General features: G+C 57.1%; 2 protein-coding genes across 2 annotated transcripts in view; both read left to right on the forward strand.

Moving 5' to 3' along the window:
• The first annotated feature begins 6,372 nt into the window (after nucleotides 1-6,372).
• Nucleotides 6,373-9,130, forward strand: MECP2 (methyl-CpG binding protein 2). Its single transcript, XM_007957153.2, has 2 exons — nucleotides 6,373-6,716; nucleotides 8,056-9,130. Exons 1-2 carry the CDS (start codon nucleotides 6,619-6,621, stop codon nucleotides 9,128-9,130), a joined length of 1,173 nt encoding a protein of 390 aa, XP_007955344.2. The 5' UTR covers nucleotides 6,373-6,618.
• A 7,998-nt stretch (nucleotides 9,131-17,128) lies between these two features.
• Nucleotides 17,129-18,258, forward strand: part of IRAK1 (interleukin 1 receptor associated kinase 1) — a 5,242-nt gene continuing 4,112 nt past the window's right edge. The window contains exons 1-2 of the mRNA XM_007957191.1: nucleotides 17,129-17,300; nucleotides 17,359-17,500. Coding sequence (XP_007955382.1) covers nucleotides 17,129-17,300; nucleotides 17,359-17,500 — 314 coding nt within the window. The remainder of the gene's footprint in view (nucleotides 17,301-17,358; nucleotides 17,501-18,258) is intronic.

The raw sequence follows: 18,258 nt of genomic DNA on the forward strand, positions 1-18,258 counted from the left end.
CGGAACTAGATAGTGGTGATGGTTGCTCGATGTTGGGAATGTACTAAATGCCACTAGTGGTGACATTCTTGTCATGAGTCTGTTACCACCATAAAGCAGTAGATCCAATGTCTCCTGATCGTTAGCTAACAACCTTCTACTGAGCTCACAGCCTGGTCCTTAAACTCCTGAACTAAATTCCTTTCTGACTGTCATGGTTACCATGTCCCAGGCTCTGGACCTGGCATTCAGGTTGGCGTCGGCTTGCTCCAGTGCCTGTGTGCCGGCTGAACTGGCATGGCTGCAACATTGCACAGCCACTGCGAAGCCCACTGCACGACTTAGGCTGCGGTTAATTCAGCTGCTGTTTCAGTGGGCGTTTTCAGACTTGAGAGAGAATTCAAATACCAAACAAACCATCCTCTTAAAGTGTGCAATTTAGTGGCATGACCTGTGTTCACTGCCTCATACAAGCATCACCGCTATCTCGTTCCTGAACGTTTTCTTCAGCGCCGCCCTGCTTCCCCTCCCTAGCCCTAAGCCTCCATTCATATCCGTTCCGTCTCTATCGAGTTATTTGGTCTGGACATTGCACAAAGATGGAGTCCTAGAAGACGTGACCTTTTGTGTCTGGCGTCCTTCACTCAGCACAGTGTTTGCAAGGGTCCCCCTGTGTTGTAGTGTGCGTCAGGTCTTCACTTCTCTCTTTCTCCATCTCTCTGTCTTTGCAATGTTAACCATTTTTAAATGTACAGTTCCCTGGCATTCATTGTATTCACTGTGTGTGTGACCATCATCAACATCCACAGCCAAAAGTTTTTCATCACCGCAAACACACGCTTAGTGGCTGTAAGCCATGACGCCCCCTTCCCTCCCTCCTGTCCCTGGTAAACACTGTCAGACTCGGATCTCTATACATTTGTCTGTTGTAGGTATTAAATATTAATGAGCTCATATAACATACGTCCTTTTGTGATTGACTTACTTCCCTTAGCCCCACGTCTTCAAGGATTGTCCGTGTTGGAGCATGTCTCAGAATTTCATTCCTTTTTACGGTTGAATACCCTCCATCGTGTGGACTTGCCGTGCTGTGTTTACTCATTCATCTGTGCTTGCGTCGACTTTTGAACTATTATGAAGAGACCTGCTATCGATGTGTGTGCCTGAGTCTTGGTATGGATGTAGGTTTTCACTTCTCTTGGGCATATACCTAGGAATAGAATTGCTGGAACGTATGGTAATTCCACGTTCAACCTTTTGAGAGACTGCTGAACTCTTTTCCAAACCAGGCGTGGTCTTCTTTCCCCTGTGTGGTGGCCTCACGTTTGCATGTCCCTCCTACGCGCCTGTAAGGAGGAGGTTGGCGGGTACGGCAGTGGCTGCTGTTCTTTGGAGGAGGCGCGCCTTTCGGTCGGCAACACTGGGGAATGAGGAAGTAGCGTGGATAAGCTGTGCCTCCACAGTACGCCAGACTCAACTCTATTCCCCACTGTGGCCTGGGAGTCATTGCTCCCGAGACCTTGCACGTCTCCTCCTGTTGCCAGTTTGATCTCCTTTGCATCTTAGCAGGTTAGAAGCTGGAGTCTCCAGGCGTTCCTCCACCTTCACTGTGGGGAGGGCTGCCCATTGGGACCAGTGGGTAAAACTCCACGTACAATCACTGCCAAGGACGGCTGTGCTCTGCTCTGGCCTGAGACCAGGCACCTGAGCTAGGAGCTGCCGCGCCTTGGCGGTCCCTGGTCTCGTTTTGGCATTTGCGCTTGGGCTCCTTGGAGAGCACTGTGGGAATGAACAATGCCGAGAAATGCTGCCTTCTGGGGTGGGGGTAATGCAGACAAAACTGCGCGATTAGGCAAGGTCAGGATTCCGCCAGGCTCCGCGCACCTGCCACTTCCCCTTGCTTCGCGGTCTTCTTCCTTTCCTTTGGCAACCTAAGAGACTGGCTGATCAGTTCCTCTTTAGCCACAGTTGTCAGCCAGGCTGACGCACCTGCCGGCAGTTAACGCATCCTTGTGAGGTGCTGGAAGCTTTGGGCCAATTGAGCCCCAAGCCCAGGCTCCCTTAGCTTTCTCCTGGGCTGCTTGTAGCAGGATGACCTTTGGCTTATGACAAAGCAGATGGTTCCCACTTCAAACCCCTAGTGTGCCTGAAGGCGAGCTTCCTGCATCTCCAGTTCTCCTTAGCTGGGTTTGAGGAGCGCTTTCGCCGCACATTCCCTGGGAACCTTCCCTCCAGGCACTGGGTGTACACTGCCAATTTGTGCAGGTGATTCGATGTGACCCATGCGTCCCTGAAAAGCCTCGTGTTCTGCAAATGACATGATGGAAGCATGAGAGTGTTTACGGGGAAGACGATGGCGGAACACACAAACCCATCTGATTCTGTAACCCAAGCATGCTAACCAAACCATTCACAAGTCTAGTTAAAATCAGATGTTTTAGCCATTCTGCTCCTAGGTGTATCCAAGCAAAAGAGAACATGTTCATACCAAGATGTGTGCTGCAATGTTCATTCCCAGTAGCTCTGGTCGCAATACTTGAGAGTGGGCCCGGCCCAGGTGTCCAGCAGTGGCTGATGGGCGATACAGCGTAGTCCCTCCATATTGCTCAGCCACATGGCTGAACCTTGACATCGTGCTTCCAGGAGGATGAGTGTTGGCTGATGCTACTTATATGGCATCTCAGAAATGCAGAGATTCCAAAGGTGGTTGGTGGTTGGGGAACTGGGAGAGGAAATGACTGCTTACAGTAGACTGAGTTTGGGGTGCTGAGGATGTGCTGGAACTGGCCAGAGGTAGTGGTTGTGCACCGTGGTGAGTGCACACCTAAAGTGATTAGAGTGGCAGATATTTTCTTTTATGACGGTTAGAAACCCACTCTCAAGCACACTTTGCACTCCACTGGCGTTTGAGCTCAGCACCGCTGTCAGCGGATCCTTTTCTGCCAGAAACTCTGGTCCGTGCATCTTGCCACCAGAGGCAGGAGGGTCTTGGCGGTGCGGGGAGCCATTCTGCCAGCATTTGGATAGAATCCTGGCATGGTCTTCTTCAGCATCATGTGTTTGTTAAGCGCAGGGGACATGTTGTGACACGTAGCGGCTCCCCGTAGCAGGAGCTTGTGGGGAGGCAGGGGGGCTGTCTCTGCACATGTATTCTGGCAGCATCAAGGGGTCTCTTTGATTGTCAGAGAGCTTGCCTGTAACTGCCTCCAAATATTGATGTCACCCAGTGCGGCTGCCACCACATACACCTTATACCATAGTGGAGGGTGGGGCGAAGAGGTGGGGGCAGGAGCAGGGATGGCTTTTCAGAGGTGGTGCCCTCACTCAGTGGGGCCAGGTGCAGACCAGCTGTGCAGAGGTGGGAGGCGCGGCCATGGATTAGACCAAGCCCTCAGACAAGCTGTTTTGTCACATTGAACTTCCTTGTATTTTAACTTGTGACATTGAAGAGTTGAGTAGCTGGTTTTTTGGAGGATGTTCCAACTCTAAAACATTAGAGCCTTGTGGATATGATGTGTGTTTGCTCATCACCAAAAGAGAGTGGGCGGGGAGGAGGCATGCGGAAGCATGGCATGGTCACAGGGGGATGAAGAGGTCTGTTTTATTTCTTTGAAAAACTGTTTCAGCTCCCTAAACGCCTGCCTGTCCTCCCCGGGCAGAGTCCCAGTGGGGCCACGCCAGTACCTGTTTGCTAGTGGGCACCTGAGGTGCCTGGGAACCTGTGCTGGCCTCAGCTGAGGGTGAAGGACTGTGGGTCCCCTACTAGGCTTCCTTACCCTTCCTCTCTCTTCTCCCTTCTCGCTGAGCGGCTTCCAGGCCCTTTTCTAACTTTGGTTTCAGAACCGTTTTTGCAAGATAGGAGTGGCAGTAGAAAGTGAAATCAAACAAAAGCCCAGTGTGCCCCTCAGGGACCACATTGTCACACTTGCTTCAAGTCATTTGTAACTGAACAGAACTTGAAGATCACAGCTAAAGCTCGGGCCCTCTCTGGCGCCCTTGCAGTGCCTTTGAAGGTTCCTGTAGGGCCCTGGGGAGCCGGGCTGGTCTTCCCTCTTCAGAGCTGGTGCCCTTGGCCCTGAGGACCCAGACAGAAGTCCTTCCCGGCTTCAAGGCCTGGCCTGCCAGGCTCCTCTCCTTGGGCACTGCCGGCCACCTCAAATTCCTTGGGATGTCCTGCTCCCACCACATGTCTCCTGGGCGGTCTCCTCTTGGTCCCCTGTCCTCGTCCTCATGGAGTCAGAGTGTGGCCACTTGCTCTCGTAGCCAAGGCTGCAAGTTGGTGTGTTTGATTCTTGTCTGCTCTTGGGCTTGGTGGAAGGTTCTCCAAAGGCAGGGGCCACGTCCCTCTTTGCTTACCATGTGCTCCTGGGGCCTGGTACACGGTGGCCGTCAGTTGACGCCGGTGGAGCAGGCGTCCTCGGACATGCTGCTGTAACGGGACGGCCACAGTGGCTGTAGGTCTGAGTTCTGGGCACCTCTCTAGGGAAAGGCTTTCTCTGTCTGTTGCCTCTGGAGGGAGGTCTTTGTCACCTCTGAGCTGCTGCTCCTGGGCGATCTTCATATGGCATCTCTTCCCCAGTCTCGGCTTCCTTCGCTTGCTCTTCTATACAGACCCACCTCGTTTTATTGCGCTTCGCTTTTTGGCACTTCGCAGACACTGTGTTTTTTACAAAATGGAAGGTTTGTGTCAGCCCTGCGTCAAGCAAGTCTGTCTTCCCAACAGCATGTGCCCATTTCGTGTCCCTGTGTCCCATTCTGGTCATTCTCACAATATGTCAAACTCATCGCACAGTTGCACACCTCATAGACATATCATGGCAGCATAACTTACATACACTGGGAAAGCAGAAGGTGCACGTGGCTTGCTTTATTGCACTGTTGGCTTGCTGCTCTGCACCTGAACCCACAGTAGCGCCGGCTCTGCCTGTATCTCTGAGCTGATCCTACCACATTAACATAACAGACCCCCCTATTCCAAATGGAATTCCAACCAGGGGCCTGGAGAGGACACAGTTCAGTCCAAACCCTTCCCTTTTCCTCTTTTCTGGCTCACACCTGGGCTGCCTCGGTCCCGCAGTATGTGGGGGGGCGCACTTGGGAAGTTGCAGCTCTACCTGCTCAGCTGCAGACCAAGTAGCCGTTACATAGTATGGGTGACAGCCAACACCTTGTGTCCTTTTAAATCGTAAAGAGAGCACAGGTTCAAACCCCTTGGTGATTCCTCTTTCCATGGCAACACGGCCTCACTATCTCCTTTTCACCCCAGAGGCACAGTGCTGCCGCCCTCAGCTGTGATAAGGGACATTCTTCGTGGCCTGTGGTTTGTCCTCAGCCTCTGGTGTTAATTCCTTGGGGAATCTAAATGCACTCCAGGGAAGCCAGGCCTGCCCAGGGCCCGGGCAGCTCCCCTCCTTCTGGGTGGCATTCAGGTCACGAATCGTGTGCAAGTGGGGAGTCCAGTCTGTTGGCAACAGCAGACCCTCCAGAAGGTTCTGGGTTCACTGTGCCTCTGCTGTGCCCTTGGCCAGGCCTGGCTTCCCAGGACTCTGCCTCATTGCCGACGGAGAACCTAAGACTCGAACGTGTGGTCTTGGCGGCCTGCTGCTGTGTCGTTTTCCGCTTGGTATACTTGGGGCATTCTTTGGCCACCTTCACTGCCCAGTGTTACCAGGATAGACGAGAGCCCTGGGGGACAGCCCTTCCATTTGCTCCCGCCCAGAGGAAAGACTGGCCGGTGGCTGCTCGCCACCCCCACCCAGCTCTCCTCCCAGCCCTGCCTGCTGCTCAGAGGAGCCTGTGGGCCTGGGGCCTGGGCCAGCCGCCGGCCCCGGGGTCCTGGAAGTTGACAGGGCAGGAGCTGGTGCTTTCAGCGTACCTTTGTGACTTTCCTCCTGTGATTCTCCCAGTCAGGGGTCTCTGAGGCCCTGGTGCTGTTGGGGCGTGAGTGTGGCCCCCAGAGCTTGGGATTCATCCCGCGGCACTGCCTCTCCAGTCTGATGGGTGGCTAGCACATTAGAGAAAACGACAAATACGAAAGCTGGGGTGCCGTCCATCCCACGGGGAATTGAGCAGCTTCCTTTCCAGCCATGCAGCCCCAGGGCCTGCAGCCTCAGCCGATCCAGCATCCCTGCCAAGGAGCAGGTGGAAGCCTCCCTGGGTCTCCCCCCTGCAGGGCTCTGGAGTGACAGGGGAAGGGGGGACTGCAGTGCAGGCGGGGCCCAGCACCGCAGACAGGCCTTGGGTTCTGGGAGAGTCTGAGGCGTGGGCCAGACCCCCTCTTGGGGCCTTGCCATGTTGTGGGCACCGTCAGCCTGCCTGCCAGCACTGGCTTTTTCTGCAAACTGGTGTTTTTTCTGTGATACTTACATACTTGTTTAACACTTCAGGGAAGAAAAGTCAGAAGACCAAGACCTCCAGGGCCTCAAGGACAAGCCCCTGAAGTTTAAGAAGTTGAAGAAAGATAAGAAGGAAGACAAAGAGGGCAAGCATGAGCCCCTACAGCCGTCCGCCCACCACTCCGCTGAGCCAGCCGAGGCGGGCAAGGCAGAGACATCCGAGGGGTCGGGCACAGCCCCCGCCGTCCCAGAGGCCTCTGCCTCCCCCAAACAGCGGCGTTCAATCATTCGTGACCGGGGACCCATGTATGACGATCCCACCCTGCCTGAAGGTTGGACACGAAAACTGAAGCAAAGGAAATCCGGCCGCTCGGCTGGGAAGTATGACGTGTACTTGATCAAGTGAGTAGAGCACCTGCTGGCGGGCGGGGGGGGGGTGGCGATGCAGCCAGGCCGTGTGGGCGGGCGGGCCCTAGACCAGCCACCTGCACAGTGGGAGGACTGGGGCCAGAAGGCCACACACACCGTGCCAGGCTCTGGGCTCTGCCAGCAGGGCAGTCCTTCTCTCTGTGCCTCATGGCCTGTCCTCATCTGGAATATGGAGTAGTAAGTGACTGTAGGCCCTACCCAGGGGGCATGGTGACAATCCCAGTGAGGCCTTGGAGAGAACAGTGCCTCACACACAGGGTGACATGCCTGCCATGCTGAGGGACACAAGAACATGTCCTAAGGTGGGCCCACCGCAGCCTGCAAGCCAGGCGTCGATTGCAACCAGAGCGCTCAGGGTCCTGCCGTGTTCCTGCTGGGGAACACACACTGCAGGGAATTCCTCCAAACCGTGAGACCGCCTCCCTTCCTGCCTCGAAACTGAAGGAGTGCGTGTGCCCACTCTAGTCTGATTCTTTTTGACTCTGAGAAAGAGTTTGGGCCAGGCACGCCCTTTCGTGAGGCCTCCGGGAGGAGAGCAGTGGCGCTGCCGGGCCTTTCCAGCTGGCCCTGTGTACTTGTATAGCTGCACGTGTTCTGTTCCAGAGGGTGAGCTTCAGAGGAGCAGGGAATAAGGACGTCAGAGTTGCACTCCTTGGAATGATCCAGAAAAGGTTAGCAGTTTTCAGAGGCTGTTGGCATATAGTTCCATTCCGTTACACTCAGTCCTCCTTATTCACAGACTCCTTATTTGCTGAACACGCTCAGGGTGCGTTCCCGGACACACACGAGCCGAGTGGGAAAAGTGCCCAGCTGACGTTGGATAAGGCTGCTCGGCTTTCTGCTGATTTGGTTTTTACTTTCCAGACTTTATATAGAATGTCACTGCCGTGCATAATGAGGATTGACTGTCCATCGACTGACAAGAGTGGCCAAAGCATTGGCCTGTGGACAGATGGGGTTAGATGACTTGCCTGAGTGCAGGGGTAATGGAGCAGTAATCAGGTCCAGGCACCAACCCAGCAGAACGTACGCCCGCCTGCTAGTAGGGCCCCAGCAGTGACTCACTCCACTCCTTTGGTTGCTGGATTGTGGAGAGGCTGGACTGGGGGCTCTTGGTGACAGGAGGGTCCTCTGGGTGACGCAGGCCACCCCAAGCCATGCCCTCGTCACCTTTCTGGTGCCCCTTGAGCATGTGTGCCCCCTGCGGCTTCCCTGCAGGCCGGGCAAGTGCATGCCCTCCCAGTGCGCCCGCCTCTGCCATCACTTGAAAAAGCTGCTAATCACAGTTTTCTGTCTTTCCGTCTCCCTCTAGCCCCCAAGGCAAAGCCTTCCGCTCTAAAGTGGAGTTGATTGCGTACTTCGAAAAGGTAGGCGACACCTCCCTGGACCCTAATGATTTTGACTTCACGGTCACGGGGAGAGGGAGCCCTTCCCGGCGAGAGCAGAAACCGCCTAAGAAGCCCAAATCTCCCAAAGCTCCAGGGACCGGCAGAGGCCGGGGACGGCCCAAGGGGAGCGGCACGGCGCGAGCCAAGGCGGCAGCCGAGGGCGTGCAGGTCAAGAGGGTCATGGAGAAGAGCCCTGGCAAGCTCCTGGTCAAGATGCCCTTCCAGGCTTCAGCAGGGGGCAGGGGAGACAGTGGTGGGGCAACCACGTCTGCCCAGGTCATGGTCCTCAAACGCCCCGGCAGGAAGCGGAAAGCAGAGGCCGACCCCCAGGCCGTTCCCAAGAAGCGAGGCCGGAAGCCCGGCAGTGTGGTGGCAGCTGCTGCCGCAGAGGCCAAAAAGAAAGCCGTGAAAGAGTCTTCCATCCGGTCCGTGCAGGAGACTGTGCTCCCGATCAAGAAGCGCAAGACCCGGGAGACCGTCAGCATCGAGGTCAAAGAAGTGGTGAAGCCGCTGCTGGTGTCCACCGTGGGCGAGAAGAGCGGGAAGGGACTGAAGACCTGCAAGAGCCCCGGGCGGAAAAGCAAGGAGGGCAGCCCCAAGGGTCGCAGCAGCGCCTCCTCACCCCCCAAGAAGGAGCAGCCCCACCCCCACCACCACTTGGAGTCCCCCAAGGCCCCCGTGCCGCCACTGCTGCCGCCCCTGCCCCCACCTGAGCCTGAGAGCTCCCAGGACCCCACAAGCTCCCCCGAGCCTCAGGACTTAAGCAGCAGCGTGTGCAAAGAGGAGAAGATGGCGCGAGGAGGCTCGCTGGAGAGCGACGGCTGCCCCAAGGAACCAGCTAAGACTCAGCCCGCAGTGGCCCCTGCCGCCACAGCTGCAGAAAAGTACAAACACCGAGGGGAGGGAGAGCGCAAAGACATTGTTACGTCCTCCATGCCAAGGCCGAGCAGAGAGGAGCCTGTGGACAGCCGGACGGCCGTGACAGAGAGAGTTAGCTGACTTGCGACCGAGGGCATGGAAAAGGCAAACCACCAAGGATAAAGGCAGCTGTTATCTCTCCTCCTTATGGGTAGGGCTCTGACAAAGCTTCCCGATTAACTGAAATAAAAAATATTTTTTTTTCTTTCAGTAAACTTAGAGTTTCGCGGCTTCAGGGTGGGAGTAGTTGGAGCATCGGGTGGCTTTCCTTAACCGACAAGCACAGTCAGGTTGAAGACCTAACCAGGGCCAGAGGTAGCTTTGCACTTTTCTCCACCAGGCTCCTTCCACAAGGCTCGCTGCAGATACTACTGAGCGGACCAGCCCTTTGTCAGGCTGCTTAGGCCACGCCTGCACCTGCCCCCCATCCCCCGTTTTTACCCCATGTGGGGCAAGAGTGGCACACTGCCGGTGGTCGCTAGGGACAGAGAGCAGTTCAGAAGACACCCCTGGTTTCCGTGCCATTGGTGCCCCCGGCTCCTGTCCCCGCCCTGCCTGCACCTCCCCTAGCTCCCCCCACCTCCCCCTCCCGGCCACAGCGGGACAAGGAGGTGTGAGGCAGGAGAGCCAGCCAGGACAAGGGGCTCCGGGCCCTGTGAGACCACCCGTGGTGGGCCAGGCCTGGTCCCACGCCGGCCCCATCCCAGCTCAACCAGGACGCTTACAGAACGGAACAGTGGCGCCCCTGTCCTTCCAGTTCTGGCCCAGCCAGGGGGACGCCATCTTGGGAACTGCCGGCTGGAAACTGGCCTGAGCAAGAGCAAAATGTGGCTGAGGGCGAGGTAGCATTGTCCACTCTCAGGGGACAGTGCCCAGAGGGGTGGCACTAGAGAGAGCGGCCGGGGAGGCAGCCGGCCGAGGACACAGCAGGCTGGCCCAGGTTGGGGGCCAGGCCCAGTGCAGTGGGGCCGTTACCGACCGGTCATTAGGGACAACAGTGGACTGGGCTGGGCAGGAAACCTGTTCTTCCCGTTACTTCCAATTCTGCTACTTTAGGGACAGTTTGGAATGATTTGCACTATTGAGTCTTCATGTTCCCACTTCCAGACAAACAGCAATGCACTGAGAGAGACTGGCTCGACTCGGGTGACGCGTGCTCACTCCAGCCACCAGAAGTGACGGTGTTCTGACTTCCTGTAGCTGTAGGTAGCTGTCCTTGTTTTCAAGTGGGGTTAGCACACAGGGTGCCCACGAAGCTTCGAAACTCTAAGTGTCTGCTGCGATTTTATAAGGACTTCCTGATTGTGTTTGCTTCTCCCCTTCTGTTTCTTCCTTCCATTTCACCCTTTTGTTTCTTCCATTCCCGCCTGCCTTCTGTTTTGTTCTCTCTGTTCCAGGCAGCTGCAGTGCCCCACTGGACCCTGAGCTAACGCTTGTTGGCTCTTGGCCCCGTAGAAGTCTCCCCATGTCCGGCCCCTTGCCTTCACGCTGCAGCCCCAGCCCCAGCCCCGCACTGTTGCGAGCCCGTAGGAGGTCTCTGCAAATTGACCATGGCATTTCTGGGCCTCTCTCTCCAAAGAGCATGAGGGAGCGGCAAGGTTTTGTCCTCCCAGTAGCTCGCTCTTCCCTGGTAAGAAAAAAGCAAACGGCTTTTTCTACTGTAAACAGCAGGCTTCCCACCCTCCAGCTCCAGAGAAGCAGGTGGGAGAAGTTGGGCAGATGCGTCCACCAAGCACAGCATTGAGGCCTAGGTCCCCGTGCCATCCTGATGGTGGCCTCTGGCCGACTCTGCCCAGCTCCTCCCAGTTTCCTGGAGTGCAGATGCTCCCAAGACCTGAGCTGGCACCCGGTCCCAGCCCTCTGTCCCCTGACTCCCAAGATGGCCTGTGGGACGGGGCCGGTGCACCACCCATCTCACTGGTCCTTGTTTGGGCTGGGGCCAGGGCTCAGGTTTTCCTTTACAAATTGGCCCTCTGGGTCCCTGCCTTGTCCCCCTCCATTCAGGAAGTCCTTATCCAGCTGCATCTCTTCATCATACTGGTAGATCCTTTTCTGCGTTTACAGAGATGTATCTTATCTAAATCTGTCCACCTGAGAAGTACCTTATCAAAGTAGCCAAATGAGACAGCAGTCTTATGCTTCCAGAAACACCCACAAGCACGTCACCTGAGCTGCTGCAGTGACCTGTCAAATGTGTGTTGTCTTGTGTGTTTCTGTTCTTGTCCCGGCTTCCTTGTTCTGGCGTGATCCTGAAAGAGTGGAACATCCTTGAAACCACGGAGCCCTGCCTTGCCAGTCGTAGTGGTTAGGAACCAGTCAGTAGCTGAAGATAGTGCAGTGTTTGTCTCTTCTGGAATGGTGAAAAATGAGGAAGTGGCCCCCTTCGGTTCATAGAGTCATAGCTGGCCTTTTGAGCCTCTTTGTATGCATTTCCTCATGCTGTAAAAGCACCCACCACACCGGAAGCCCTGTCAGCCCAATTCCTTACGCCTCCTGTGGAATCTTCCAGCCCCTCCCCAGGAAGGCAAGTGGGCGATCGTTGCTCTTCCTCCTCCGTGGCCTCACTGCCCGTGTGTGCACGGCATCTGGCCACTTTGCTGAGACGCCATTTGTCACTGAGAAGATGCGAGTGAGGGCAGGTCTGCTTTTGATGCAGGGCAGTGTGGCTCTTGAGAGAGCTGTCAGGAGTTGGCAGTTGGGCCTGGGCCGTCCAGCAGCTCCCCACCACCACCACCACCAGCATCTTTCCCACAGCTGCAGCTGGTGCCCGACAGAACGCGCCAGGCTCTTCGCTGCCTCTCTCCCTCTCGTCCGTCATTTCCTCTTCGGCCCCAGATACAGGCACTGGGAGGTGATGAGCTGCCTTCGTGCAGGCAGCAGGCCGAGCGTCCGCTGCATGTGGCCCCTGGAGCCGCCCCACCTCACCTGGGGTCGGCTTGAACGGGAGGCTGGAGGGAGAGCCTTCTCACCAGCCGTGTCCTGCCCCATCTCACGGGGGGCCTCAGGTCTGTGTGGTGTTGAACGTGAGGATGATCGGGGGTGCCTTAGTGACAGTGAAGGGTCCAGGCGTTGACTGGCAGCATGAGCGTGCCCGTGAGGCTGACTCCTTGTAGGTCATGTTCCCAGTCGCTCCCACCCTCCACCTAGCTGACAGTTCCTACCTCGTCACCCCAGTGTGCCCCCCACCAGTGACCTGGTCGTCAGTGGAGTTGGCAGCCTTGAGCCAGGACAAGGCCACACAGCCTGGCACTAGCACAAAGGCACCGGGGACAGTGAGCCCACCTGGTGGGCCTGAGTAGAGGTGAGCAGCCCAAGCTGGATGCCTCCACCCGGACTGAGCTGGGGATGGTCATAAGTCACATATTGAGACCCTGTTGGGTTTGAGGTGAACCCCACAGAAATGAGCTGTTGCTAGAGTTCCCTGTACAAGTTGGCAGGCATGTCCCCTGGTTCCTGCAGACAGAGTGGCCCTGGTGTGAGTGGCAGGTGCTGGTGGCCCAGCCGCTGGCCTAGAGCTACATGCCCCCTCGATCACACCCTCCGTATGCTCTGCCGGGGCCACTAGGAATTGGCTCTTCCTGAAGAGCCCGTTGTTTCTCCCCTTTTGTGGTGGTCTCTCTTAGAAGAGGAGTGTGTAATTGATCTAAATCGCTAGGCTCCAGCCTCCTCCAGGCTCGGTAATTGCATATTCAAGGAGAAACATTGACCAGAGACCAGTGCGCGAGAGTTAGAACAACACCCAGAGAACGCTGGGCAGAAAGCGCGTCGCAGTGTTTCTGAGTGACTGAGAGCAGACTTCTGCACGGAGGCTGGGTTGGGGACACTTCAGGCTGGGCCTGAGGTGTCTGAGGAGCAGTACGGGCCATGGGAAATCCAGCCTGAAGTGGCCCGAGACTCTGGGCGACTTTGTCATTGGAGAGCCAGTCTGGCCTTTGGGAGCAGTCCCCAAGGAGCTGGCCTCTGACCTGCCCTTTGGTGTTGGATCCGGAGGTCTATGCAGGAGCCCAGCTCTTGGTGCGGAAGGGGGCGTGCTCATCTGTGACTCAGCAGGCCGTTCGCTGGCCCCACCCACCCCTACCTTCCTTCCTGCTCCCCTCACCATGACAGAGCCCACCCCAGTCACTGACCGGTCAGGGAGCTCAGGCGGGGGCATGATGTCTAGCCCTTGGCCTCTGCCTCTTGTGTGTACTGGCCCCCGGGGCTCCTGGTCACCCCCCCACTCCCTTGGCCAGATCTCCCTGCCTCACCTTCTTCAGGGTCTTAGTGCCTAGAGCTCTGGGAAGAGGCCCCATTGCAAGGGGGCCAGCCCCCGGCTCTGGGGGTGAGGGCAGAGGCTGTGTGGGAGCTGCTCGCACCTGACCTGCCACCCCAGAGCCATGTTGGGACGCGCAGGTGGGAGAGCCCCCGGGGTGGAGGCAGGACGGACGCCAGGAGAGCAGCCCCGCTGACGTTGGCGTCTGAGAGCTTTGGGGAGGCTTGCACGTGGCCTTGCTCCACTGGCCCGCTCGGCAGGGAGAGGAATCGGGTGGACAGTGCCCTCCCATGGTGTCTGTGCGTCCGGTGATGCTCCCCGGGACTGAGACATGTCCGCCATCCTGGGGCTGCCTTTGTTTTGCTTTTGAGTTCCACCTTTAGTTTTTCTGTCCCTTTACTTAATGCACCAACTAGACACAGAAAGCAGTGGACTTTTGGTCTGTCTGTCTGTATATTGCACAATTATAACCTCGGTTTGCTTGTGGCGCCGCACAAAGACCTGTTGAAATGATACCTGTTGCTTAATTACGATATTTCTGAAACCATAGCATAGGACAAGGGAAAATAAACACGAAAAAACAAAAACATTGACAACTCTGTCTGCTGGTCACTTCTTCTGTCCAAGCAGATCCGTGCTCTCCCCTGCTTGTGTCCCCAGGGCTGCCCTGGGCCAAACCGGGACAGGCGCCAAGCGTCACCCAGGGTGTGCGCTACTTTCCTGAGCTCCCCTGACCTGGGGAAGTCTGGAGGGCAGTCGGCTCTGGGCGGGGGTGCCCCCAGGGCGGCCCGACCTCCCCCCAACCCTGCCAGTGCTGGGCGTGGCAATCGGCATGGGGAGCTGGTGGGCGCAGGGTGCCCTACAGGGAGGGCTCAGAGCCAGAATCCACCTCCCCACTTGGCCCAGGGATGCAGGGGAGATGGGCAGGCCTTGCCTGTCTCTGAACCTATGCCCCGCACCAGGTAGAGCCCCTGGGACCTCAGAACCCCATGCAGGAGCCCAGGTGCCCCCCAGGGGTTTGAGAAGACTCCAGAACCGTCCCTTTCCCTTTCCCCAGGCCCCACCAGGAATTGTGTGGTCATTCAAGCAATATCTGCTAGAGAGTTTAGCTGCGGCACTTCTCTTTGATCCTTTTTTAAAGTAAGTAAAAACACCAAAAAAAAAAAAAAAAAAAATCCAGAAACTTGTTCTTCCAAAGCAGAGAGCATCATAATCACCAGAGCCTAGCGCTTCCATCCCCACGAGGGGAACGGGGCTTTGGCCCTGCGGGTGGTGGGAGGCGGACCCTCCGGAGCTGCTGGGCCGTGTTGGCAGTGGCCCAGGGCGGGAGAGGAGGCAGGGAGGCCCCGTGTGGACGTGGGCATGCTTTCTGACCAGAAGTGAAGTCAGCGCCCAAGTGCCCACCTGCTCAGTGTCTGGGCAGAAGGACAGCGGGTGCACAGAGGGTCCCAGAACTTGGAGCCCGCGCCTCCCCTTGCTACTGAGGCCGCCTTTGTTTGAGTCTCTCCCTGCTTCAATCGTGATAACAGCCGCTCCGGAGTCGGTAGCTGATGAGTCTATGACCAAATATGACCAGGACTGTTACTAACCGCGTGCCGAGCCCCGCCCTCGGGCCGGGCCGTGGAACCGGACACTGTAGCGCGTGCTGTGTTTGCGCCCCTTCTCCACCCTGCCCTGCCTTGTTCGGAGGGTTCCGTTCGGGCTGGGTTGGGTTTGGGTTTGAGCTTCCCTTTTGTGTTCTGAACATGAGTCACTCCTGGCCCTCTCACCTGTGCTCTTGAGCCTCCTACTTGTGTAGTTTTCGCTGGGTGAAAGGAACTTCGCTAAGTAAATCTCTTCCGTGTGTGAACTGAAGTCTGTATTGTAGCCATGTTTAAAGTAATTGTTCCAGACAGATGCCTCTAGACCCCTCTCCTTAACCACCAGACAAGAATCCGAGCGGGGGGAGCTGGTGACTGAGACTGGAGTGGTGGCCTTTTCCCCACGGTGGGAAATCTGAAGAGATGACCCCCTGCCCAGGTCCACCATAAGCCCCCAAAGAAGTGAAGCCCGAGAGGCCAGTTCCAGCATACCGCAGTCGATGTCTGGCCGTCCTCAGAACAGGCCCAATTGTACACCCCCCTCCACCCCAGTGGATGCTTGTGGCTCCACCCCAAGATGTCCAACATCACGCTCTTTTTAGGGAAAGACCAAGTCTGGAGGGAGGGCAGGCACAGGGCTCGAGGGGTGGGGCTGGTGAGTGCTCCCTTGCAGGGCAGTCCCCGCAGGAGTTCTCGCACAGCGCCCACCCCATCCTGTTCATCTGCACATCTGTGCCATGCTGTCCAAGGGGCGAGGACTTGGGAGGGGGCTGTCTGGTTGCCAGCAAAACGTGGAGTTCCTTCAGAGAAGCTGTCACCCGGCAGCATGTACTGGGGTTCGTGCTCAGGAGCCCCCTCAGAAAGGCCAAGGGTAGTACTGCCTGTGGCGGCCACTTGCACAGTGGGGCTGGGGGGAGCTAGTATCTAGAAGCAGGCGTGGGGTGTCCGCCCCTCCTGAGGTGCGGTCTCACGCTCTGCCCCAGCCCCAGGCTGAAGACTGGGACACAGTGTTGCCAGTGTCACAACCTACCCAGCCCAAAAGCCAGTCTGAGGTGAGGGGTGGAGCAAGGGGAGCAGGTGGGGCACCCTGGGCCTACTTGGTCAGAGAAGTCTCCTCCGTGGCATTCACCTTTGGTTTTTGTGTTTTGGGACAATTACTTTAGAAAATAAGTAGGTTGTTTTAAAAACAAAAGATATTGATTGCTTTTTTGTAGTGTTAAAAAAAAAAAGTTCTTGTGTCGCCAAATGACTGAAGCACTGAGACTGCAAACAAGGCGGTTTATTGGGGGATTTGTACCATTTCAGTAACCCTGTCTGAATGTACCTGTATACGTTTAAAATGCCCCACGGAATCCCTGTAACCTATTTATTATATAAAGAGTTTGCCTTATAAATTTACATAAAAATGTCCGTTTGTGTCTTTTGTTGTAAAACCCAGTGATTTTTCATAAGGTTCTTTGACTATTTGAAAAGATGGGCAGCACGCAGTTTTATTTTATTTTTGTAAGTTTTTTAATACATGTGAAGCAAAGACCACTCCGCATGCCTTTCGAAGTGGCGCGTTCGCACCTTTTGTTGGGAAGTGCTGTATCCTGTGCTGTTGGCGTTCTCGATAAATCTCTCTGTGAAAGTGACTCAAGGTCTGGGCTTTCATTGTAAGACAGAGGTCCCCCACAGATGGACGGTGCCCTGAGGCTGGCAAGCAGAAAGGGAGCCCTGCTTTGTCCACGGGCCTCGCTGGCCGCCTCCGGTGCTCCGAGTCCTGAGCAGGCTGGGGCCCCTGGAAGGGCCAGCCGGGCCACCCAGAGCAGCACAGGCATGGGGGGCCGGGTGCCCATGTCCAGGACTGGGAGCACCTCCTGCCTACTTCGGGACACCTTCCCCCAGCTCTGGCCCTTCCTGGCTCCCGGGTCAGTTGTGACCTCCGCATTGACCCTGGCTGCCTGATGACCAGGCCTCTAGACCGGGCAAGGCATGATGGGGGACTGCCCTGAGGGGGCGGGGCTCGCCAGGAGCTGAAGGGCTTCGCAGGCCTCTCCCCCATCCTCTCTGGTTTCTGGTCGGGGTGGGGTCTCAGGAGCTGCCTGCCCCAGCCCCACCCAGAGCAGTGCCAGAGCCAGGACCCCACACACGCAGACACACAAACGCCTCTGTTCCAGTCCTGGTCCTGGAGGCCAACTGAGAGCCTCCCGCCCCCCCCCGAATATATCCAGACCACCACGGGAGCTAACAGCCTGATCATCCCACATGGAGGAGGAGCTCTCCCCGGAGAAGTCCTGTGGGAGTGGCCCGTGGCAACTGGCGCTTCTGGAGAGAGGCTCAGTGGGGAGTCCTGGGGCCCTGTGGGAGGGTCTGGCTTCTGGGCACAGCCCCAAGTCCCTGGGAGGACGTGCTGGGGAGAAGGATGCAGAGGGGCCAGGTACCTGGCGGGGAGGGAGACCTGTTGGCAGTGCTGCTTTCGGGGTCTCCCTGGCTAGTGGGGTGGTGGCTCAGTGAAGAGGTGACGGGGAGCCAGGGCGCACAGGAGGTGAAAGGCGTGCAGCGGGCTGCGGTGAAGGACTCCCCTGAAGGACTGGGCTTGGCCCTGACGAACGAGGAGGATGTTGCAGGCTGCGGAGTGTCGAGTGGCTGAGCTGCTGCTCTGTGGAGAGAGCGAGAAATGAGGGCGCACGTGGGGCCACACAAGGAACTGGGACCCCATCAGACAGCTTCAGGACTCCGGGAAGGGTGTAAGCAGGGAAGGTGGTAAGGAGGGCAGCAGGCTGCTGGGGAGGGGCTGGGCCCCAGCCACCTTCAGGGGACAACAGGAAGGCAGTGGCTGCTGAAGTGTGGGGTGGAGGATGCTGCGAGAGTGGACGAGAGACACATGGCCAAGAGGTCAAACTAGCTGGCCACAGAGTTTGGTGGTGACTGGGGAAAGGCAGACCCTGCCCTTGCTCCCTGGCCAAAGTGGGAACTGCCGCGGAAGCGGGGCAGCAGAGAGGAGGAGAGGCAGCCAGCCCTGCGTTAGGCGGGACAAGATGCGCTGGGGGCGCGGGGCAGCTGGCAGGTACTTCGCAGAAGCCAAACTTGCAGCATAGGGTCTTGAAGGAGAGGGGGTGGGGCCAGGGCGCCCTCCGTGGCTGGAGTCAGCCAGGAAGCCCTTTCTGGACCCCACAGCTGATCTGTCCTGCTCAGATCTCTGACGCCTCGCCACCGCCTACCAAACCAAGACCAGACTTCTTGACGGTACCTCCAAACGGCTTTCACAAGGTCCAGCCGCAGCTGCCTGGAAGCAGTCTTCCTTTCTGGAACATTCTGTGCCTCTGCTGTGCCCTGTTCGCCCTGCGCCGGAAGCGCTAATCTTTCTCCTCTTGAGCTCAACTCAAACGGCCCCT

This window comes from Orycteropus afer, unplaced genomic scaffold (assembly GCF_000298275.1).
Source record: "Orycteropus afer afer isolate SDZICR_OR568_19922 unplaced genomic scaffold, OryAfe1.0 scaffold00713, whole genome shotgun sequence".
NCBI classification, from domain to species: domain Eukaryota; kingdom Metazoa; phylum Chordata; class Mammalia; order Tubulidentata; family Orycteropodidae; genus Orycteropus; species Orycteropus afer.

Coding starts and splice junctions, on each gene's coding strand:
- MECP2 (XM_007957153.2), top strand. CDS start 6,619: ATGTATGACGATCCCACCCTGCCTGAAGGTTGGACACGAAAACTGAAG. Junction 6,717..8,055: donor TATGACGTGTACTTGATCAA/GTGAGTAGAGCA, acceptor GTCTCCCTCTAG/CCCCCAAGGCAAAGCCTTCC.